At 37.6% G+C, this 25914-nt stretch overlaps 1 protein-coding gene across 2 annotated transcripts in view; it reads left to right on the top strand.

Moving 5' to 3' along the window:
* Window positions 1-642: 642 nt before the first annotated feature.
* The window catches only part of LOC126278141 (SUMO-specific isopeptidase USPL1-like), a 61925-nt gene continuing 36653 nt past the window's right edge, over window positions 643-25914 (top strand). Inside the window, exons 1-3 of one of the 2 annotated variants that reach the window (XM_049978032.1) lie at window positions 643-666; window positions 22005-22112; window positions 24830-24911. In XM_049978032.1, coding sequence (XP_049833989.1) covers window positions 649-666; window positions 22005-22112; window positions 24830-24911 — 208 coding nt within the window. In that variant the 5' untranslated portion in view covers window positions 643-648. Of the gene's footprint in view, window positions 667-1335; window positions 1390-22004; window positions 22113-24829; window positions 24912-25914 lie in introns of those variants that run through there. The other variant, XM_049978033.1, reaches the window with a different exon arrangement.

Genomic DNA, 25914 nt, shown 5'->3' with positions numbered 1-25914 from the left:
ACCCTAGGATCAGAGCTGGGGACGGGAGGTCTTGTAACTCACTATGGTTTCGTTGAAGGGGAGCAGTGGAGGAATCGAAGCAAATTCTTACAAAATAAAATTATTGGGAAACAGCGTTTATGAATTTATGTATGCAAATATTTTGTAATAGATACCCACTACCGATTTGTAAAATTTACTGTACTGGGATCTGTACACGTTACATGCAGGTAACGTTCAGATACATGCAAATATGTCTATATTCACATTTTTAGTACGCAGTTTTTGACAATTGGTGGTAAATAAATGGTAATTCTAAGTACAACACTATTGGACTGGATTTTCATTTGCTAGAAGATAAGTGTCGAACGACGAAATAGTTTCGCGATTCGCGACGAATTCCTCTAGGTGATACTTGACCTAGTCAGTTTCCATTACAGGTTCTACTTTTCTTCAAACTGATGTAATTGTTACGTGTGAGGAACACGCCAGGTCTTATGTGAAGATGAGGTAGGGTGGGATAGGATGGGGATGGGGGAAGGCCTTGGTTGTTGCCCCCCTTGGTTCGCCTTTGTTGGTTCAACAATGTGCAACCTCTTCACTGTGCAATGTTACACATAGCTTGATACAGCATTGAATCAGTCAGCACTCAGCACACAGCAGGTAGCAATGGCGAGCACCAATCCGGTAATAGTATTTGCACAGTTATTAGTTTACTCTGTAACTTTTTTTTTTTTTTGCCGGCAGTTTTGAGGATTCAATTTTAAGAACCTTTCTGTGTTTTAAAATTACATGTGCGCACAAATTTATTGTCGTTCAACACAGACATGTACTGTTAATGCACGAATTGTGTTATATCTATTCTTTCTATGGAGGGAAATTACAGCAATGTTGCTCTTAACTGTGTAGAAATTATTTATTAAAAATGTTTGTAGATTGACAGTCATAACTGAATGATACTTGTGTGTATGAGTGGTGACAAGATACCTTAAGTGAAACTTTCATTTCGTTTGCATTTCGTATTTATGCACTGTGAATTTTTAATAGCCGTAAAAGCTTCAGCTTTAATATTGGTGTAGGACCAGCATGTTAACTGTTCATATTTATTTCAGTTGTGTGTTGGAATTTCAACCCGCACCCAAGATTCGTTGAAGCTAAACATCATAGCAGCGTCATATGGAAAACTGCGGCAAAACCGTATATGTTCCTGGAACATATTTTGCGCAGTACACGAAATAAGTTAATGGAGAGCGGTACGTACAAACTTACAAAACACTTCGAGGTGTGTTTGGTAAACCTGTACGTACTCCATTAAATTATTTCGTGTGCTGCGCGAAATATATTCTCAGAACATTACAGTTTTCCTTTACTCGTCCACCCGAGATGTAGTGGTTAAAGCACTTGACTGAGGTTTGTGAAGCGTATTGTGAAACCCTCGTGTCGTCCAACAAGACTCGGGATTAGCATGATATTCTTATATGTTACTGCTCGTGCTCTGTCTCTAAGATTTCAACATTTACTGGATATTAAATCCCAATCATTCTTCCTCTATGTGGAGTACGGTGATTGATATTGTACGATGTCTTCAGACTACTTTTACAAAGGTCGCAATACACCGAACATCTGCTTAATCCCACCTTAGCATACTGAATCGGTTACTCGTTTATATATCATGTAACCCCAATATGCGTCAGTTTGGTTGGATTTGCTATTAAAACTCAGGAAATGTACTCTTTGCAATAAAATATTACCTACTTCTGCATAGCTGAAGCTTACACTTTTCATCAGAAGCAGAGTGCAGTAGGTTACATCTACTCATACTTTTAGTTCATTTTATGAAAGAAACTGTGGGCCTTCTTTTACTTCGACAGTTGAAATTAAATCATGCTTAAAGCAACAGATTGGGCTTTATGATAATGGTACGAAAATAGCAGAAGAAGCCCATCTGGACTTGCTAGCATGTCTCTTGTCTTGTTAGTTTCTTTTCAGATAGACTCAATGATAGAAAACATCATTGTCTGTGAATTTACTTTTGTCACATATGAAACACCAATTGTACTTCTCTCATATGACATAGTGAAAGCTTTGGATCAAGGCAGTCAGGTAGACGCAATACTTCTTCATTTCTGAAAAGCGTTTGACACAGTAGTATACCTATGCCTTTCTGTCAAAAGTACAGCCATATGGTGTTTCAAGTGAAATTTGGAACTGGATTGAGAACTTTTAATAGGAAGGACACAGCATGTTATTTTGGATGGAGAACCATCATCAGATGTATAAGCAACTTTGGGTGTATCCCAGCAAAGTGTGTTGGGATCCTTGCTGTTAATGTCATATGTTATAGCAATGGGCACAGTAACAATGGTTGTTAGTGACATATATATATATATATATATATATATATATATATATATATATATATATATATATATATATATATATATATATATATATATACTAATTAAATCCTGACAGACTTGTAGGCATATAATTACAGTACTTAATTTCAAAAGTAATTTACACTGTTTAGGCGTCACCTACATGTGTATTCTCCAAACCACTGTGTTAAGTTCAGGCAGAGTGTACATCCCAAGGGCTTTTATTCCCATTCAATTCATAAATGGAGTGTGAGAAGAATGGTTGTGCAAATGTCTCTCTGCATGTTGTAATTAGTTCACTATTGTCCATACTATCCCTATATGTGTGACAAGTAAGGTCTGTAAATATGATTTGGCACATAACGTTGTTTCTAGAAACTTTTAAGTCAGTTTCAATGGACAGTTTGTATCTGCCAGCAGTTCTTTCAGCACCTTCGAGGCACTCTCCCATGGGTCAAACAAACCTGTGACTATTCATGCTGTTTTTCTTTTTATCCGTTCAGTATCCTACATTACTCCTGTACAGTATATGAGTCACACACTTGAGCAATATTGTTGGATGTATCATGTGAGTGTTTTAAATACAGTCTCCTTTGTAAACTGATTGCATTTCCCTTGTATACTATCTAAGTGCAACCAGCAGCGTGGAAATTGTTGCACCAATTTATCCACGTGAACTGGATTCTAACTGTGACTCTTACACTATTATAGTCATAAGATACTAAGGGTATTCATTATGTGAAATGCAGTTTTACTTCTCTGAACATCAAAGCAAACTACTAATCTTTACATTATTTTGAAATTGTATCAATATCTGGCTGAATATTTGTGGAGCTTCTTCCAGACAGTACTTCATTGTAGATCACTGTGTCATTTGCAAAAAGTCTGGGGTTACTATTAATATTGTCCTTAAGGCCATTAACATACAACTTTAACAGCAAGGATCCCAACACACTTTGCTGGAGCACACACACAGTTACTTTTACCTCTGATGATGATTCTCCATCTAAAATAGCGTGCTGTGTCCTCCCTATTAAAAAGTTCTCAGTCCAGTTCCAAATTTCACTTGATACACCATACGACTGTACTTGTGACAGTAAGCATAGGTATACTACTGTGTCAAATGCTTTTCAGAAATCAAGAAGTATTGCATCTACCTGTCTGCTTTGATCCAAAGATTTCACTATGCCATATGACAAAAGTCCAATTGGTGTTTCATATGATTGATGTTTATGGAATCCTTGCTAGTTGGCATAGGGGAGGTCATTCTGCTTCAGATACCTCATTATGCCTGAGCTCATAAAAGTTCTAAGGTTCTACAACAAATAGACATCAAGGATATTGGACAGTAGTTTCTTGGATGTTTCAGTCCTTGTGAAATCAACTCATGGTCTGGTTCTTGACGGCTCAGATTTATATATATTGTTATGGCTACAGTTGTTTGTATGAAAAATTCCAAATTAAATTTTTTACCCGTAATTTTTGAGATATTAGTTTTTAAAACTTCCAAAATCACATTTTGAAACCTTAAAATCACTATATGGTATCTGAAAAACTATTTGACTTACAGACCTAAAATTTGTAGTGCAGAGAAGTCCAGAAAAATGTAGACATTCTTTGAAAGTCAGTATCAGTGGAACAAAATGACATACCATTACAATTCTTGCAAGAGGAGATGGCTGTCTTGTATGTCCAAACTGACCCCCATTAACAGCCAGGTAATGTCGACCGATAGCTTTGAACTGTTGACACAACTACAGCTGTCACTATTGCCAATGTGATAGCTGCACATGACACATTGATGGTTTCGCATTGCTTATTCAGTGTAGCTGGCTTCTGGTGATAAACTTCATTTTTCAAGGAGCCCCATAGGTAGAAGTCAAGAGGTGTAAGTTATGGAGACACTGTTGGGTGCTCAACAGCTCCTCTTCATTCTATCCATGGTCCAGGTAGATTTTCATCTAGATAGGCTCTGATATCTCTGTGGTAGTGAGGTGGGGCACCGTCTTGTTGTAGGTAAACTCTTATATGTCCAAACTCTCTCAGATGGCAGATAAATTTGGTGTTTGCAGTATATGAAGATAAACCTCATCGGTCATAGTACCTTCAAAGAAGAATAGGCACGACACATTCTAGATTACCTCTTTGTCCACGTAAACGTGAGGATTTTCAGCAGACCAGTACATGCAGTCGTGGCAGTTTATGGTACCGTTCAGTTTGAATTGCACCGTGTCAGATTAGATAACCATCCCAGCAAACTGTTCATCCATGCGAAACATGCCTTCAAACCACTCGCAGTACTCTGCCATTCAATCTTGGTCATCTTCATTCACAGCATGCAGCGATCTTGGAATGTACACTTCCCCTTTACAGCCTTCGGAATTTGTTGCACACTTCATCAGCTTACCCTGCTTTCATGTGCACCCAGTTTCACAGATTGTGGAGTTGGCCAAGCAAAATGTTGCAACATAGCAGCCCTGTAAACTAGACTTGTTGATGTTTTTGGTCAGCTAGAGCTCTCCTTCTGCACTTCCTGAATGGTATTGTTGGCTTCAAAGTTAGCCACATGTGATAAATTGTCGTATGTGCTGGCGGCTGAGTTCTGTACACAATATGCCATTGCTGTTGCGCCTCTATCATGCTTTTGTAATTCCAGTGCCACTACAATATGGCCTTGTGTTTGTTTCATTCATTGCTGCACCATCATCTGCCACAAATGTTCACCAAGATCTGTTGAGAAAACAATAGACTATGCATCTGAACAAAATTGCAGCGACATGTCATTTTCTTCCAAAGATAGAAGCTGTCAGAGTGTCTACATTTTTCTGGACTCCTCTTTAGTTTATTTACGGTCTCATGAGCTGTGAAAGTATGTGCTAACTGCTGATATTCATAACAATTCTGAATTTTTCCAGATGAAATAATTTTTTTATTTTGACAGTTTTAAAATCAGAATTTTTTGTTTGGAAAAAAAGTGGGTGGTAGTTGTACATAATATGTTAATGTGTGTGTCAAATTTCTTAATGGTGTTCCAGGGGTAACATCAAAATAAATTTTATTTTACTGATAAATGCAGCACCTTGTACATTTTCTGTAAATCTTTGGACTTATTACTAAAGTGGTCAAAACATAATTTTGATTTAGTGACAATCAATCTATTACATCATTGGAAATATATTTTTAAATTTAAATACTCATTTGGCTTTCCCATGTTAACTATGATGGTGTTTTAACACATGTCGTTGCAACAAATGCTCAAAAAAGACTAAGAATAATTTTATGCATACATTAATATTAAACAGTATTATTAACTAAATAGTGGTGTAGCTGCTATTTGTAACACTGATGTTTGAAGGCCTTGCAAAGAGAAATTTTTTACTCATCTTCAACAAGAATGATGATACGCTAATCCACTAACAGTCTTATTAGAGTCTGAAATTATGTTTACACTTCTCTTTTAAATGATATAACCTAGTGACCCTCGGCAATGACATAATTTATATAATGCTACATTGTGTTCCAATATAATTTGAGGCTTTTTACAGCTCTTCTTCCATTGGCAGTTCAGGAATTTAATTTATGGAATACAAAGTTCTTTTACTGCAGTCAATTTTTCTGGTCTTCTTGGTTATGAAAAACAAAGAGTTGGTCCACAACGATATGTAAATAAAAGGTTTGCTTCTCCTTTTTCATCTATGGATAGCCCAGAAGACTTCCACCATTTGTTGTCATAGGTGCAAGCAACAAGTCCTGAAATCTGTTCAGAAGCATACAGTATCTGAATACACTTGAATTTTATGAACATCAGAATCATTAAACTCAGAAACAATTCCAGCTTTACTTTTGCTTTGACCACAGGAATAAATGTATGATATTTCTTTGCCCCTATGACCGTCATGGCTTTATAAAAAAAATTTTGCCAAGCTCCTTTTCTATGCTGTGTACCCATCATTTGCCACATAGAAGTGACTGATGACATATATGCTGTACCCCAGTCAAACAATTGGCATACAATTATATTAATGAATTGTGAAGCATGTGATCAAATGCTGAGTGATAAGAAAACCACTTTGACTATTATTTTCTGTGCATTTATTAACCCATTGATTTCATTCTACAGGAACATCCTCAGGTGACAGAGTGGCACAAATATGCCAGTATCATGATTTAAAAGGTTTAATTTTCCAATATAACAACCACTCATTTCGGAATAAGACAACAACAACATTCCACTTCGTGGGCTATACTTGGTACCTGTCACAATTCAGCACATTCCTTTCAACATTTTATTTGCCATTTAAGAATATTAAATCATGCCAACAGCACTTTTCTGCCACTTTATCCCCTGAGTAAGTGCGTAAAGCGCTGCACATGCACAAAGCAACCTGGTCGTCTTTGCCTCACCAGTACTTCGCGAATCGTACCTCAAAACAATTCATCTCCATTTAAGTAAATTACTATCAGTAAAAGTGAACACACACACACACACACACACACACACACACACACACACACACACACACACACACACACACACTTTATTCTATAAGGATGAGATGCAACTACTGTAAATTTAAAGTTATAGGAAACAGAAAATGCATACTATCCCTTACATTACTTATGTTAAGTGTTATATGTGGCGTAGTTAAGTACAATTTAAACTGATAAGGCAACATCAATTTAATTAGTACTCAGTAATTTCAGCGGGGATGGCTAGAGGACAAGATAAATATTGCCTACAGGAAAATTAAAGAGACCTTTGGAGAAAGGAGAACCACTTGCATGAATATCAAGAGCTTTGATGCAAACCCGGTTCTAAGCAAAGAAGGGAAAGCAAAAAGGTGGAAGGAGTATATAGAGGGTCTATATAAGGGCAATGTACTTAAGGACAATATTATGGAAATGGAAGAGGATGTAGATGAAGATGAAATGGGAGATACAATACTGACTGAAGAGTTTGACAGAGCACTGAAAGACCTGAGTCAAAACAAGGCACCCGGAGTAGACAACATTGCATTAGAACTACTGACAGCCTTGAGAGAGCCAGTCCTGACAAAACTCTACCATCTGGTGAGCAAGATGTATGAGATAGGCGAAATTACCTCAGACTTCAAGAAAAATATAATAATTCCAATCCTAAAGAAAGCAGATGTTGACAGATGTGAAAATTACCGAACTATCAGGTTAATAAGTCACAGCTGCAAAAATACTAACGCGAATTATTTACAGATGAATGGGAAAAAACTGATAGAAGCCAACCTCGTGGAAGATCAGTTTGGATTCCATAGAAATGTAGGAACACGTGAGGCAATACTGACCCTACGACTTATCTAAGAAGAAAGATTAAGGAAAGGAAAACCTACATTTCCAGCATTTGTAGACTTAGAGAAAGCTTTTGACAATGTTGATTGGGATACTCTCTTTCAAATTCTGAAGGTGGCAGGGGTATAATACAGGGAGCGAAAGGCTATTTACAATTTGTACAGAAAGCAGATGGCAATTATAAGAGTCGATGGGTGTGAAAGGGAAGCAGTGGTTGGGAAGGGAGTGAGACAGGGTCGTAGCCTATCCTTGATGTTATTCAATCTGTATATCGAGCAAGCAATAAAGGAAACAAAAGAAAAGTTCGGAGTAGGTATTAAAATCCATGGAGAAGAAATAAAAACTTTGAGGTTCGCCAATGACATTGTAATTATGTCAGAGATAGCAAAGGACTTGGAAGAGCAGTTGAACAGAATGGACAATGTCTTGAAAGGAGGGTATAAGATGAACATCAACAAAAGCAAAACGAGAATAATGGAATGTAGTCAAATTAAATCAATTGATGCTGAGGGAATTAGATTATGAAATGAGACACTTAAAGTAATAAAGGAGTTTTGCTATTTGGGGAGCAAAATAACTGATGATGGTTGAAGTAGTGAAGATATAAAACGTAGACTGGCAATAGTAAGGAAAGTGTTTCTGAAGAAGAAAAATTTGTTACCATCGAGTATAGATTTAAATGTAAGGAAGTCGTTTCTGGAAGTATTTGTATGGAGTGTAGCCATGTATGGAAGTGAAACGTGGACGATAAATAGTTTGAACAGGAAGAGAATAGAAACTTTCGAAATGTGGTGCTACAGAAGAATGCTGAAAATTAGATAGGTAGATCACATAACTAATGAGGAGGTACTGAACAGAATTGGAGAGAAGAGGAGCTTGTGGCACAACGTGACTAGAAGAAGGGATCGGTTAGTAGGACATGTTCTGAGAAATCGAAGGTTTACCAATTTAGTATTGGAGGGCATCGTGAAGGGTAAAAATCGTAGAGGGAGACCAAGAGATGAATACACTAAGCAGATTCAGAAGGATGTAGGCTGCAGTAAGTACTGGGAGATGAAGAAGCTTGCACAGGATATAGTAGCATGGAGAACTGCATCAAACCAGTCTCTGGACAGAAGACCACAACAACATCAATTTAATGTAATTGCATAGGTAAAAAAAATCTACTCACCATGCAGCAGCAGGAGGACACACACACATAAAAGAGGGTTACACTTAGCCAAGCTTTCGGAACTAGTGGCTTCTTCCATCAGAAGTTCATTCTCATAGCTAAAGTGGGCCATTTGTCACGTACTCAAGGAACTCTTGAGCAGAGTAAATTACTTTACTTTTGATCCATCTTGAAAGACTTGTTTTAAATTTATTTACTGGCACTGTGTAGGCATTTTCAGGTAATTTGTTGAAGTAGACAGGACCAAGATATTTGTAGCTGTTATGTGTCTTTGCAAGCCTAGCATATGGCATATTAATTGTCTGTGCACTTGTTATGTTATGGACATGGACTGTTCTCCTTAAGTCAAATTTACTCAAATTCTCTTTAAACAAGACCAGGCAGTTGTAAATATACAGGCCAGGCACTGTTGTTATATTTCATTTCTTAAAATAATCTCAACATGATTCATATGGGCTAAGTTCTACTATGTACCTTATGGCCTTCTTTTGCCATTTAGACACTTAATTTTGAGCCTTCGGGATTGCCCCTTAATAGTGTTCCATAACTCAGGTGCAATTGGAAGAATGCAAAATATCCACATTACAGAAGTTTTTTACTGATTGCTCCTCAGCTTGTACAGCAGATATATGGCACATGCCAATTTGCCACATATCTTCCCTGTGTGGGTATCCCAGCTGAGATTTTGATCTATATGAAATCATAATAATTTTACTGTTTTGTTATCATGACTTGGAGCATTCAGATTGAATACAGTAGCTTCAGTTTTACTGTCATTCTCCTGCAGTACATTTGCTTCAAACCAAGTAGTGCACCTCTCCATTGCTGTTGCAATGCTGCGTTGCACTATTTCAAGATTGGTATCACATGTGATGACATCTATATCTAAATCTACATGATTACTCTGCTATTCACAATAAAGTGCCTGGCAGAGGGTTCAATGAACCACCTTCAAGATGTGTCTCTACTGTTTCACTCTCGAACAGCATGCGGGAAAACGAGCACTTAAATTTTTCTGTATGAGCTCCGATTTCTCTTATTTTATTGTGATAATCATTTCTCCCTATGCAAGTGGGTGGCAACAGATTGTTTTCACAATAGGAGGAGAAAACTGATGATTGAAATTTCATGAGAAGATACTATCGCAGCGAAAAATGCCCTTTTCTTAAATGATTGCCACTCCATTTCACATATCATGTCTGTGACACTATCTCCCCTACTTCATGATAATACAAAATGAGCTGCCCTTCTTTGTGCTTTTCCAATGTCATCTGTCAGTCCCACCTGATGTGGATCCCACACCACACAGCAATACTCCAGAATAGAGCAGACAAGTGCGGTATAAGTAGTCTTTAGTAGACGTGTTGCATCCTCTAAGTGTTCTGCCAATGAATCGCGATTTTTGGTTTGCTCTACCCACAATATTATCTTTGTGATTGTTCCAGTTTAGGTTATTTTTATTGTAATCTCAAAGTATTTAGCCTTCAGATTTGTGTGACTTATCGCGTAATCAAAATTTAGCTGATTTCTTTTAGTACTCATGTGAATAACTTCACACTTTTCTTTATTCAGGGTCAATTGCCTCTTTTCACACCATACAGATATCTTATCTAAATCATTATGCAAGTTGTTTTGATCATCTGATGACGTTACAAGACAGTAAATGACAGCATCATCTGCAAACAATCTAAGATGGCTACTCAGATTGTCTCCTATGTCCTTAATATAGATGAGGAACAATAGAGGGCCTGTAACACTTCCTTGCTGAACGCTGGATATAACTTCTGTTTTACTCGATGCCTTTCCGTCAGTTAGTGGGAACTGTGACCTTTCTGACAGGAAATCATGAATCCAGTCGCACAACTGAGGCAATACTACTACATAGGCACGCAGTTTGGTTAGAAGACACTTGTGAGGAACGGTATCGAAAGCCTTCTGGAAATCTAAAAATATGGAACCCATTTGACATCCCCTGTCAATAGCACTCATTACTTCATGAGTATAAAGAGTTAGTTGTGTTTCACAAGATCAATATTTTCTGAATCCGTGCTGACTATGTGTCAATAAATCGTTTTCTTCGAGGTAGTGCATAATGTTTGAATACAACAGATGAGTGTTGTGTCATCAGCATATAGCACTGTGTCACATGATACAACTGCAGGTAAATCATTTGTATAAATAATGAAAAGGGAAAGTCCAAGAAAAGATCCTTGAGGTACGCTGTAAAGTACAGCTGGGAGGCATTCTGACATTTCATTATTTACCTTAACTAACTGTTTTCTATTGTCCAAGTATGACTGCATTAGGCATAGAGCATTTTCTCTCACTCCTTAGTAGTAGAATTCCTTATGAGAATATTATAGGAGACCATATCAAAAGCTTTCCTTAGGTCCAGCAGTGTTGCACAGATAATATCTTTATTTTCAAAACAATTGTATATTTTTGCAACCTGATTCTCAACTGCTTTGTCTGTAGAAAGGTTGGATCTGAAACCATACTGTGAGTAGGTGAGTATATCATTATGTTCAAAATATTGCCTCATCTGTTTAAGCATGCAGTATTCTATTATTTTTGATATTATGGATATAAGTGATATTGGTCGATAGTTATCTGGTGATGCTATATATCCTTTCTTATGTACTCGTTTAACTACAGATATTTTTAAACATTCTGGGTAATTACCTTCATTTAAAATTTTGTTGATTATTTCAGTCAGTGGTGTTAAAATTTGATTTCTGATATATTTAATAACATAATTTGAGAGACGATAGTAATCCTCTGCTCTAGAATTCCTTAGCTTAGCTATTGATTCATTGACCATCTTCTCAGTTACACAAGTCCAGTGAAAGCTCTGTCTGCTTACTGTTCATTTCTGGCAGCAGTGCCTCTGCTTTACTCACATTATCCATTATGCTGTTATCTGGTTGAGGATTGACTAAATGTGTGTTTAGAATTTCAGATGGAATTGGTGTCTGGTATACTTTATCATCACAGTTAGTTTCTGTTTTAATATTTTCCCATGCAGCTTTTCATTTATTCACAGAGTTCAGTATATATGTCTCATTTGCTTTGCACTTACCTGCCTTGATTTCAGATGTATAATTTTTTTTCACTTTCATATACATTTCCTTGTCAGCATTATTGTGCTTGGACCTATCATGATAGAGTAACATTATTATTCTTATTCTACTTAAATGTGGGGTGTAGCAGCTTTTTAGATTTTGTGGTTGGTGTAACGATTTTGTTTTGATATTTTCTTGCAGCATTTAGGACAACATGCTTCAAAATTTTTTGTTAACAGTGCTATAAATTTGTTGGTGGATTCATTTGCACCTGCAGTGGTTTTTATTTTATCCCATTTTATTAAATTCACTTTACTTACCATCTTATTTAGTTTCGATTTGTTAATTGGTCTTATAATTTTTCCATAGTCTGTTGAAGTTTCAGTTGTTTTACTGTTAAGAGATTGAGCCAGAGCCCATAATGGTCTGGAATGCCTAGCTTGATTGTGTTTAATTCTGTTTTGTTTAGATGAAAATTACAAATTATAGTATCTAGACATGCTTCCTGTCTTGTGGGTTTGTCATTTATGCAATTGAAGTTCTTAATGTATTTAGCAAGTGATCAACCTTCCTATTCTTATCCTTATACCTGATGTCTACATTTATATCACCAAATATTAGTATCCTGTAATTTTTGTATTTGACTAGCAAGAGTATCAGTCAGTTTTTCCAGAAGCTCCACAAGTTTCATTGTTTCCAGAATGAGATTTTCAGTCTGCAGCAGTGTATGTGCTGATATGAAACTTGGAAGGTAGGAGACGAGGTACTGGCAGAAGTAAAGCTGTGAGGACGGGGCGTGAGTCATGCTTGGGTAGAGCGTTTGCCCACGAAAGGCAAAGGTCCCGAGTTCGAGTCTCGGCCTGGCACACAGTTTTAATCTGCCAGGAAGTTTCAGGTCTTCATTGTGTTTTGTGGAGGTGGTATACTGAAGCTATTATAATTTCCTGGATTGGCAACATTATGGCTGCAGCTTCAAATGTTCCTTCTATGCGCAGTCCACTTACATCTATAACTTCATAGATTAAGTTCACTCTATTTTTAACATATACAGATACACCACCATGTTCAATACTTGTTCTACAGTAGCTGGTTGTCAATTCTTATCCAAATACTACACTTTAATTTTAGTTCCTCATTGCTAAGCCAGAATTCATTTATTGAAATCACAGTGCATTTTTAGTTTTCCAGTCAATACTGAAGTTCATTAAGATTGTTCTTAGGAGACTGCACATTAATATGTAAGAACATCACACTTGTACTTATCTTACTGTAGTTTTCCTGCAGCCCTTCAGCAAAAAGTCATTGAGATGGGGTGGAACTGCAACTTTTCTCTTCCTCAGTATTCAACCATTTGATGGGTTTTCAATGTTGACTGCTCCTTCAGGTGGCATTGTGGTGAATTTCTTGTCTTGTTAAGGGTACTACACCCTGCCTATCTAACCCATGTTAATATAGGCCAAAAAAACTATTTGATGCAGGACCTTAATATTTTTACTGTATGTTACATGATGCTAATAGAGTCTACTGTACTAAAATCTATTTTATCCATTTTATAGTTTTTAAGAAATACTTTTTTAAATTTGTTAAAAAAAAGTATTACGTTTTTTTCTACAGACAATATTTTTTGTGACCTTCCTAATTGGGGAAAATTAATGAATGTAGTACCAGAGGTGGCTTTTTTATGTTATACAGAGTCTCTGAAAATTTCATTCATTTATCTATGATAGTTTCTGATATCATAGGGGAATAGGCACTGAAAATTTTAGTTTGTGGGAAATTGACTTTAAAGAAAAAACTTTCGAAATTTGTTACTTACAGTTAATTAAAACTGTCCTGCTGCATATGATGGCCCTTCTTTGCCCTCTAGCAGGTTTTCCAGCTTCTTTTCCACCTTCCTGGATGTTTGTCTTGCTTTCTTGGCCATATTAGATGCAGACCTGTCTGCATCAGCTATCCTCATTTTGTCGCAATGTTGTGGCCCAGTGATCATATTTTCACCAGGATTAATTCCCAGCTTTTTCAGTACCCAACACCTTCCAATATTACCACAGTTGAATGTAATAACAGCATCATGAACTCCTAGTTTCGTTGTATGCATGCCTACAAATACAGTTTTAGGAAGTCAGTTCCAAATTATGCTGTTGAAACACTCCTTTGGGCACTGTGTCTGCCCATGAAGACATTTCCTTACAAGGTCCAGATGAGGCAAGTCTCTGAAAATAGGTTTAATTGCTGTAATAACAGCAGTAGGAAGAGAATCCTGGTCAGAATAAGATTCTCCAGTTGCCTGAGCCCTATTGTATTTGCACTACAAATTTTCTCCTAATGGACACACTCCATGACATGGCTTATCATCAGTAGGAGACTTATGGAAGAATATGGCCCAAACATCTCTCTTTTGCCTCCAGCTTTTCTTTATTTCTCCTAATTGCCTGCCCATAGTATACCTGCAAGTTTTCTAGAACAACTACTCGCAATCACACTTGAACGAAACTAACCATGTGTTTGAAAGCACGTTGTTTGCAAACAGCAGAAACAAAAGAATACCAACCGTTGCATTCCAAGGATAGCCAACACACTTGGGAGTTTAAAAAAACCCTAACGTGCAATGTAGGGGATATAAAGATCTGAAACATATGCAGAAAAGTGAGTGTGGCACATAAACACACGTGGTAGGAAAATACTCTTTAAATGCCCAAAAAAAATTTTTTTCATCAAAATCCTTTTCAGAGTACTTAAATAAAGCCTTAATCTATGGAAATATGATGAAAACCAAAAATCAAAATTTGAGGAGAGGGGACCTGAATAAACTGAAAGAACCAGAGGTTGTAGAGAGCTTCAGGGAGAGCATTAGGGAACGATTGACAAGAATGAGGGAAAGAAATACAGTAGAAGAAGAATGGGTAACTTTGGGGGATGAAATAATGAAGGTAGCAGAGGATCAAGTAGGTAAAAAGATGAGGGCTAATAGAAATCCTTGGGTAACAGAAGATATATTGAATTTAATTGATAAAAGGAGAAAATATAAAACTGCAGTAAATGAAGCAGGGAAAAAGGAATACAAACGTCTCAAAAAATGAGACCGACAGAAAGTGCAAAATGGCTAAGCAGGGATGGCTAGAGGACAAATGTAAGGATGTAGAGACGCACATCACTAGGGGTAAGATAGATACTGCCTACAGGAAAATTAAAGAGACCTTTGGAGAAAAGAGAACCACTTGCATGAATATCAAGAGCTCTGATGGAAACCCAGTTCTAAGCAAAGAAGGGAAAGCAGAAAGGTGGAAGGAGTATATAGAGGGGTCTATACAAGGGCGATGTTCTTGAGGACAATATTATTGAAATGGAAGAGTTTGTAGATGAAGATGAAATAGGAGATATGATACTGCGTGAAGAGTTTGACAGAACACTGAAAGACCTAAGTCGTAACAAGGCCCCCTGAGTAGATAACATTGCATTAGCACTACTGACTGCTTTGGGAGATCCAGGCCTAACAAAACTGTACCATCTGGTGAGTAAGATGTATGAGATAGGCGAAATACCCTCAGACTTCAAGAAAAATATAATAATTCCAATCCCAAAGGAAGCAGGTGTTGACAGATGTGAAAATTACCAAACTATCAATTTAATAAGCCACAGCTGCAAAATACTAACACGAATTCCTTAGAGACAAATGGAAAAACTGGTAGAAGCTGACCTCGGGGAAGATCAGTTTGTATTCTGTAGAAATGTTGGAACACGTGAGGCAATACTGACCCTACGACTTATCCTAGAAAATATATTAAGGAAAGGCAAACCTACATTTCTCACATTTGTAGACTTAGAGAAAGCTTTTGACAATGTTGAGTGGAATACTCTCTTTCAAATTCTGAAGGTGGCAGAGGTGAGATACAGGGAGTGAAAGGCTATTTACATTTTGTCAGAGAAAGGGATGCAGTGGTTGGGAAGGGAGTGAGACAGAGTTGTAGCCTCTCCCTGATGTTATTTAATCTGTATATTGACCAAGAAGTAAAGGAAACAAAAGAAAAATTCAGAGTAGGAATTAAAATCTATGGAGAAGAAATAAAAACTTTGAGGTTTGCCGATGACATTGTAATTCTGTCAGAGACAGCAAAGGACCTGGAAGAGCAGCTGAATGGAATGGACAGTGTCTTAAAAGGAGGATATATGATGAACATCAACAATAGCAAAACGAGGATAATGGACTGTAGCCGAATTAAATCGGGTGATGCTGCAGGCATTAGAGTAGGAAATGGGACACTTAAAGTAGTAAAGGAGTTTTGCAATTTGGGGAGCAAAATAACTGATGATTGTCTAAGTAGAGAGGATATAAAATGTAGACTGGCAATGGCAAGGAAAGCATTTCTGAAGAAGAGAAATTTGTTAACATCGAATATAGATTTAAGTGTCAGGAAGTCGTTTCTGAAAGTATTTGTATGGAGTGTAGCCATGTATGGAAGTGAAACGTGGACAATAAATAGTTTGGACAAGAAGAGAATAGAAGCTTTCAAAATGAGGTGCTACAGAAGAATGCTGAAGATTAGATGGGGAGATCATATACCTAATGAGGAGGTATTGAATAGAATTGGAGAGAAGGGAAATTTGTGGCGCATCTTGACTAGAAGAAGGGTTTGGCTGGTAGGACATATTCTGAGTCATCAAGGGATCACCAATTTAGCATTCGAGGGCAGTGTGGAGGGTAAAAATCATAGAGGGAGACCAAGAGATGAATACACTAAACAGATTCAGAAGGATGTAGTCTGCAGTAAGTACTGGGAGATGAAGAAGCTTGCACAGGATATAGTAGCATGGAGAACTGCATCAAACCAGTCTCTGGACAGAAGACCACAACAACATCAATTTAATGTAATTGCATAGGTAAAAAAAATCTACTCACCATGCAGCAGCAGGAGGACACACACACATAAAAGAGGGTTACACTTAGCCAAGCTTTCGGAACTAGTGGCTTCTTCCATCAGAAGTAGCCACCAGCTCCGAAAGCTTGCATGAGTATAACCTCCTTTTATGCATGTGTTCTCCTGTCAAAAATTGATTATTTTTGTTGTTATATTCTAGTTGTAAGATGTCAACAAGAAACATAATGCAAGAAATCAGGCATCCCTACAAATTAAAAAGAAAATAAAAGAATTTCTCATCATCCACTATCTACAGGATGGGTAAGAATTCATTCACTTTTAAAGCTTGCTTGTAACTTTGATTACTTAACCAGTTTCCATTAAAAATAAAAAATAAATTGTTATCCATTGCTGAAATTCAGCATAAGCCCCAGCACTATTTTCCGGTTCCCATAGATGGTTGTGGTTGTTTACAACTCCTCCAATTCATCAAGAGTTTTTGGTTTTGTGCAATAAACATCTTTCACCCACCCCAGAGGAAGAAAGGTAAGGGTTGTAGGTCAGGACTTCTTGTTGGCCATTCAATGGTGCCACAACGTCCCAACCAGCATTCTGGAAAATAAGTCTCGAGACACACATTGACGTGCAAAGTGAGGCGGGTCCTTCTCTTGTATAAAGATTAGGTCATTGTAATTGTCCCATGTGGATAAAATACTGTGAACATAATTTGCAAGAATACAGAGTTACTGTTCTGCATCCATTGTGTTGTGAATAAGGTATGGACCCTCAACTTTCACACATTTCATGCCCCATCAGACCTGACCATGGGGCAGTGCTGTCTTTGTTCAGCAACCAACCTCGGGTCCTCTTTTGCCCAGTAATAATTATGTCAGTTAACAGATTCTGTCAACATGAAACACAGCTTTATCTGACCATAGTGAAACACCCTGCTAAACCCACAGGACAGGTAGTTGGAATTGTGGGAAGGGGCCAAAACGAGTGGCTGTCAGTTACTCTTGAACACATATAACTTTATTTATTTGACTAAACATTGCAGTACAAATTCTTGAACTTATTTATCGGCTGAATACGCCACACCATAATATGCCTTAAGGGCACAACCACTTAAAGGCTAAAAGCCTTGAACTCAAAATTCAGATGCCAAAAAGAATATTTAGAAGGCAGAAGGCCTCCTGTTAAGTAAACTCTGTAATTTGGCTGAAGGCCTAAAAATCTTAACACTTGAAAAGCAACAACCTTAATTTAAGGATGGCTGAAGACTAACGGTTTAAGACTGAAGGTTAAATTAAATTTAAAAAAAAAAAACACAAGGCAGAATGCCTCATCTTCAATTAGGCTGAAGGCCCGAAACAGTCTGATGCTCAAAAGATAAATTTAAAAATGGCTGAAGGCCCCATGGCTTAAAAATCAAGGTGAAATAAATTTAAACAGCAAGGCCTTATCTTAAATTGGGTTGAAGGTCCCAAACAATCTAACACTTGAAAAGCAAGGATCTTTAATTTAAAGTGGCTGAAGGCCCATGACTTAAAACACTACTAAAAACAATTCAACTTTAATTCAAAACCATAGGCTATGAGCCATACAAATACACACAACAGAAAATAAGAAAAGTCAGTCCATCTAACAGTGCTCAGAAGTTTTGGGGGTCAGCCAGTACTTGAAATTCTAACGTTCCCTTAGGTGAGGCAGCCAGTCAGCCCAACCATTCTCGATCCAATGACGACCCAACCAACAGACAGTCAGCATACCCACTTACTAGGTAACTTGAACTCCACTCGACCAGCACAAACCGGGAGTTCAATTCAAACGTAAAAGGCATGGATGCCCACAACCAAGCATACATTAACCTGTCGAACTACGCAGTGTGCTGGACAGCTATAACATGGTGAGGAAAGGACACTGCCTAAATTTATGTCAACAGCCCGAGGCAGGTAACCGGACGATTAATGGCCACAATGCAGAAAATTCAGCCAGTGCACTTCAATTGCAAATAACCAAATACAGTTAAACTCCACCGGATTGTGGCTAAACCTTCGCCAACTCGAACACACACATTGCTGCTCGCGAGAATGTCCTAACAGCCAACAACGAGAACCAAATGGCACATTGTGAACAGTCTTAACTTGCTGGTAAATTAAATCCAAACTCAACTTTCGTGTCTAGGGTCTGTGAGCCATGGACTTCATAGCAATGGAAACAGCCCCACTTACTCTGACACTGCCTAGAGTCCGCCAGCAGGCTCAGCCAATCTACTCCCCGCAGAGATTTCCTCACTGCCCCATGCCAACTTCTAGACTCCTCACACACCAGCACAGAGGCAGCACTAGAATATCTGAGCAGTCAACATCACCAGCTACACACAATTTCACAAACACAAGGACGGAGAACACAATCAATGCTAAAAGCAGTGACCGAGCAATGATACAGCCGAACTACAAGTTGAGACACACACCGCCATCCTATAAGCGACTGGTGAGCAAATACACGTCATCCAGTAAGAAGACCAACCAATCTTCAACCAAGACCATCCCTAGTTCAAGCCACATGTGCCGGCAACAGTCGGACGAGTCATGACTATCCAAGCCTTAATACTGCTCCAACCCGACCGACTTCCGTCACGTCCCAACTCTATGACTGGCAGGTCCAAACTGCACTGCAGACGTGTTCCAACTCTCTGCAGATCCGAACTCACTCCTAACATTCGACAACCGGGAAGTAATAGCAGTCAGCAAAGATAATACGCCAGGGCCTTTAGAGATGAGCACCGCTCACAAGAAGACAAAGCAGCAACTCAGTGACAACAGAAATTGGAACTAACATAACAAGGTGGCAGAATGTTGAAGAAGAAGAAGAAGAAGAAGAAACAAGGATGTAAAATAAGAGAGGGTGCGAACACGAGCCATGCACGGCTCACATAGGATATTACCAAAAATAGCGGAGTAGCATTCATACCGAACAAGCATCATCTCCTCATATTCCAACCAATTATCAGTCTTCTGGCAATAATAACAGGTAGTAACGTGCTTTCCATGGACAACAATTCAACTCTTTATTCAGAACAGTTTGTATTGTGTGTTGGGTTAAACCACTATCTTGAAATGCCTGTCTTTGTGATTTCAAGGACTTTGAGTGAACATTTCATGATCCACTAGCACATTTTCCTCCATCCTGGATGTTGAGGGTCAACCTCTTTTCCTAAAGAACCTGTGTCCATTAGGTTTGAGTGGCAATTCCTTATGGTCTTCACATCTACCGAGGTATGAGGTCCTTCCGCATTTTGCTGCCATCTTTGTGCTTGTGCAGTGGATCACCATACATTGTACCAGGATGCCAGTTGAGCCCCCTCTTGCAAGGTTAGACATTGCACCGAGGCTCTCCACTGATATGTGATGCCATAAATGAGATATAGTTTAATAAATTCTACCATTGTAAGACAAAAAAATCATAAAAAATTAGTGAGATATTGAAAAGTTATAAATAGTTTTCACTAGGGAGTCAGTACTTGGCCACCCTATTGATTCAGGGCAGCTACATAATAAAACAGAGGGGCAGGAGCATCCCCCCCCCCCCCCCCCGCCCCCCCCCCCCCACCCCCCCTGCTCAGAGTAGTGGTTCTGTTACTAGTTTCCATGACTAAATGTAGATGGTGTAACTTAAGTGTGAGTAGTGTTAAACAGTATAGTGTCAGTTTGTTGGTAATACATTATAGCGATTAAGTTTGTGTGATGTCTTGGTCTCATGTGAATGTGATTCATTCCACACCCCTGAAGGTTCTCCTTGATGGGATCTATAGAACATGATGTATGGATGGATAGATTAATGCAGCCTATTCTGTGCCCTGTTTCACTTAAATTTCTTCAGCATTTTGTCCAAGATCAGAATTTAGGTTGCATTAAGCACACACCATGATATTTTCTTATTTGATGTACCAGTGTCCTCAGGTTTCTCTTATTATGCAACACATTGTTTCTGAATTTCCTTGTTATGTTAATTATTTATATCATAATCCTCTCCTCCTCCTCTCTTCCCTTCCAAAGGCTACACCCTGTTGCTGTAACCATTTTCCCATATTTTGTGCTGTCCTCTTCATTTCTTTATGACTTTGGCACTTACTTCCAATCAGTCTTCACCTGTTTCCTTTTGTGGTTTTCTTTTTCAAAATTTTTGCGTTCAGTTGGTCTTTTAAAAATTATCATTTTTCAATAAAATGTTGTTTAGATTTTTTAATAGTTGCTACAAGATTTCTCTGGTCATTGATCTGTTTCATAACAACTTCATTGGTTTTTCTTTCTGTACTGGTGCTCTAGACTTCTTGGAAGCCACATTTCCATTGCCGCTAAATGCTTTGTCCCTTTCTTTAACAGTGTTTGGCTTTCACAGCTATATTAACAGAGCACTCCAGATGACTGGTTTGACCATTATTTTATATTAAATGACTATTTCATTAGCAGTTGTCTTCGTTCATTGAAAGCATATCCAACTGTTGCAATTATTTGCCTGGTTTTTAATTTTTTCAATTTAATTTCTGTGTTTTACACTGCAAATCAAGTTTTCATGCTGCATCTGCTACTTTCTGTAACTAAGATGTCTGAATAACATAATTTATCAAGCATTTTCTCTTTTATTGCTTCAGATTTTGATGTCTGAAAATAGAAGCATCAGAACCAATTATGAAGCATTGTTTGCAGATGGTCAGAATGATCATCAAATATGTGGCCTAGATTTTGGACTATTGTGGCACTAACAATCATTTTTTGAACTATTTTCATATTGTATGGACATTCTCTTAACCCTTCAAGAATTCTTGCTGTTTCAACCTTTTGGTCATGTAGGCCTAATAGTGTAGCTCAGAGAACAACAATTATGAACTGTTGTTACAATCATTTTGTCTACGCATTGTGTGAATTACATATCATCTTCATTGGAACCAAGACTGTATATTTTACTATGTATTTTACTTTTTTTAAGTTTTGTCTTTTTGCACAGAACCAGAAAAAATTACTTAAAGACCCTATGGGCCCACAAGTGGAAAATAGTATTGTACAAATAACAATGCTCATTCCTTGTTCTTGCAGTTATTAGTCTGTTGGCAGGATAAAAATAATAGTGATTATTCTTTTATTCTTGCAAATGAGATGTAGAACATCTACAATTCAAATACTTAACATTTTAAAAAGATATATTGACTGATTGAAATTGTACTTTCAATTTACAGATGATGCTTGCCTGGTGCCCTTTGTGTTTGGCAAAGGGCAGACATTCATCACTTGAATACTTTCGAATGAGTTTAAAGGAATCTGCATTGCTGTGTTCTAATATGCGAGTAAGTTTATGAAAAGAACAGTTGTGAAATATGTGTGTGATGTACATACTATTGTATGACAGAATATTATTTCCTGCTTATCGTTGTGTGACAGTAGATTATTTCCTGATTTCTTTAATTTAAGAGCTTTAGAGAAGGTAGCCTCTCAGACACAACTGATTGGAGGATGACACATAGACACATGCTTGGGAGCCCCCCCCCCCCCCCTCTCCCCCTCCTTCCGTGCATGCGCACACACACACACACACACACACTCTTCTCCTTCTACAAAGGGCGTTCAGAAAGTTTTGTGATCTCGTCTCCAATTTTTTTATTTTTTGCAGCAGGAGAATGAAATTTTTTGTAATCATATTGGAAACATTTAGCTATACATTGAGCCTGCTCAATGTAGCCTCCATCAGCTGTGACACATCTGGCCCATATTATTTCCATGTTGTAAATGCATTTTGGTAAAATTCTGGGTAGTGAATTTTACACCATCGCTTGACAAAAGAAATAAGGTCTTTCTCACTATCAAATGTTTTACCGTGCAGGTGGGCCTTCAGTCGACCAAAGAGGTAAAAAATGGACGGAGCCAACTCCGGGATGTAGGGGGGGGGTGAGGAACAACCCATTTTTCTGATTTTCTCCTGCATCATAAGGTATGTATGGGGTTTGGCATTTTCATGGTGTAGTCTGATGAGCTGACCGTGAAGCTGTGGTCTGTGGGTATTGGTGAATCACAGCTTGTCCAATGACAAACAGTAAGAGTCCCAGTTAATTGTGGAGTCAGGCTCCAAAAAGTCAATGAAACTGACACCACACTGATCCGAAAAGAAGGAGGCCATCACTTTTCAGCCTGATGTTTGTGAAAGTCTTGGTTTCTTCTTCTGAGGGGAACCCATGGATTGTGTTTTGCTCTGTTCAACAAAAACAACCATGTTTCATCCTGTGTAATGACGCTGTCAAAACACGTTTCTACTCATCAGGAAAGGTCTTCATGAGACCCTCGCACACATTCTTCCTCATCATTTTCATTTCTCTTGTCAATAATCTAGGCACCCAACGTGCACAGATTTTTCTATACCCTAGTGACTGTACCAGTGATAACACACTACCTGATCACAAATGAGTCATTTCAGAAAGCTGTCGTGTCATCACACATCTGTCATTTTGGATCATCTGATCAGTGGTCTGATTCACGTCACTCACTGCTGTTGGGGGTCTAGCGCATCATGGATTGTCCAGTATAGAGAAATCACCTTCTTTAAACCTCTGCAACCACCGCTGGATAGTGCTGCAATACACTGTGTCCTCCCCATAAACAGGGAGCAACTTCCTGTGAATTGATGTGGCAGAGTCATCGCCAGTCTTGAAGAGGAAGTCCATCACCGACTGTTGTCGCAACCTGATATCTACTTCATGGTCTATTGTGGCTCACCTGTAAGTAAAAGAAAATGCCTTTATATACCAACTTATAGCTAAATGTTCCAAGCATGTTCACAAAAAATTTCATCCTCCTCCTGCAAAAAATAAAAATATCAGAGATTACTGTGAAATCTATTTGAACACCCTTTGTAGTATTGATTTTCTTTTTTTCTCCATTATCAATAGTTTCAAATTTCAGTAAGTTTTACCAGTGATTTCTGCCTCTTCAAAGTGTGAGTTTAAGACAAGCAATTTGACTTTGTATGAGGTATTTTATTTATTTATTTGTTCATATAAATATTTTTCAATATAAATGCCAGTATGATATGTTGGACAATTTCTCTATCTCTCTCTCTTTTTAAATTTGGAAGTATATGTCATTTCAACAGTGAGTTGGAGTTTTAACTATTTACATACTGCTTTTCTTTTCTTCGAATAATATTCCAAAAATAATATTTCTTATTAATGGAAAAACATCCTATAATGAATGACATTACTACAGCATTTTAAGAAGCTTTTGAAGATCACCAATAATAAAATCTCGAGTATACTCGTGCACTAGACTTTGAGTGAAATATCCTGAGAATTGAAGCAAGTTTTTTAGTTTCTGTGTAGCTATGAGGTCTAACCAATTACTTCATAATGGTTTCCTGTAGACATAAATCTTGGAGGAGTGAGCTGGAGCACAGTAGACATATTTATCTCATACCACTCATAGGCTCTTGTCACTCTACTGACGGACTGTTCTCACTTTCAGTCCCTAATGAAGTAACATCACATTCTTGTTCACTTTCTGAGGCACTAGAGTCCATATCAAATTGAGGATCACTATAACCATCCTTTTTTGAGAGCACTGCCTAAGCAACAGTACAGGAGATAGCCTGAAAGTGTGCATTTTGTTGTCGAGTATCCAAAGCTGTACACAATATAGACAATATCTAGTGGCAGCCACTTCATCCAAAACAATAGCCAGGCTATAATTGTAGGCCAAGATGCTCTCTAGTTCCCGAACACTTAACTACCAGTGCTGAAACAAATATAAGCAGGATTTTTTATTTTATTTTATTTTATTTATTTTTTTATTTATTATTTTATTTTTTTTATTTTTTTTATGGTCTGTTCTTAAGTTGGCACAAGTATATTCATGATTAAGGGATTAAGGTAGCATACTTACCTTTTCCAGAAAAATACTTGTTAAACATCTGTTAGCCATACAGTTTTCTTATAATGACACAGTAGTTTTATATATTAAAAATTGTACTGGGCTATGGTAACTGATTTGAAACAACTTTTATTATTTTTATTTACAGTGTCCTTTCCCCCTTGGAACTGATTATGATGATGTCTTCATTGAACATGATTCAAGTGACTCGGAGGACTACATGTCAGAAGGTGAAGGACAAAATTAAAATTGTGTTGATGAAGTACACTAGTCATCAATGAATGTAGATTCCACATGCAGATAGATCTAAAACACAAAAGGAGTAGTTTCCATATCAGTTTTTTAAGACATTAAGTTGTTGAAAGTATTGTCATCCAGCTTTAAAAAATATATGCTTGTGTCTGTACCATGAATTTTCACACATCTTTATCATTGCAATTAAAACTGAGACTTGGTAAAATATGTTTTGGATGTCACACAATTTATTTGTCAAATGTTTGAGCAGAGTGAAAACAGGACTCCCTATAATTTACACAATGGATTTTTGCGTGAATTTTCATAGCCAAATGGAGGGTGGGAAATGGGCAATTGGGACGTCAAATTGACCAGAGTAAAGGCTGGTTTCCAGAAGAAATTAATTTCTTAAAATTAATCAGGGTAATTAAAACAAAAATTAGTGATATGAAGGAAAACTGAAAAATTTTGTGGACAACTTCAGAGTAGTCCTCAACCTGGAATCCAAAACCAGGGAAACTTAGAAATATGAGTGATTTGTAAAGTTCAAGGAAAAATCTGGAATTTTTCACATATTTCTGGACTTTTAGTCATTAACTTTAAAAACTGTGCTCTTTGTTAATGTTATACAGATCTCAAGTAAAAGATGCTACAGTATTTGAACACCACTCCAAGCGCCAAGTGTTAGAAACAAGTTCACATTACATGGTTCAATAAGAAATTTTTGCCGAGTTATGGCAAAAAATGTTCTTGACTTGTGACCCTTGCAACCAGTTAATGTAATGTGAAGCAAGGTATTTGTCCTGCAGTGCAGCTGGCTTCTGTTAGTTTTTTGAACCAGACGGCATCCCAAGATGTGCAATTTCCCCACTGGACAAAACCTATCTTAGTAAGCTGTGCTTCATTATTTCACATCACCCTCTTCTTTTCAGTGTATTTTGAAAGATAAGTTTTGAATTTCAGTAATTTTTCTTTTTACAACATGGCAGTGATATTTAT

Source organism: Schistocerca gregaria, chromosome 6, assembly GCF_023897955.1.
Source record: "Schistocerca gregaria isolate iqSchGreg1 chromosome 6, iqSchGreg1.2, whole genome shotgun sequence".
Lineage (NCBI taxonomy): Eukaryota > Metazoa > Arthropoda > Insecta > Orthoptera > Acrididae > Schistocerca > Schistocerca gregaria.
The sequence above is the reverse complement of the archived record's forward strand: the minus strand, read 5'-3'. Positions and strand labels throughout refer to the sequence as shown.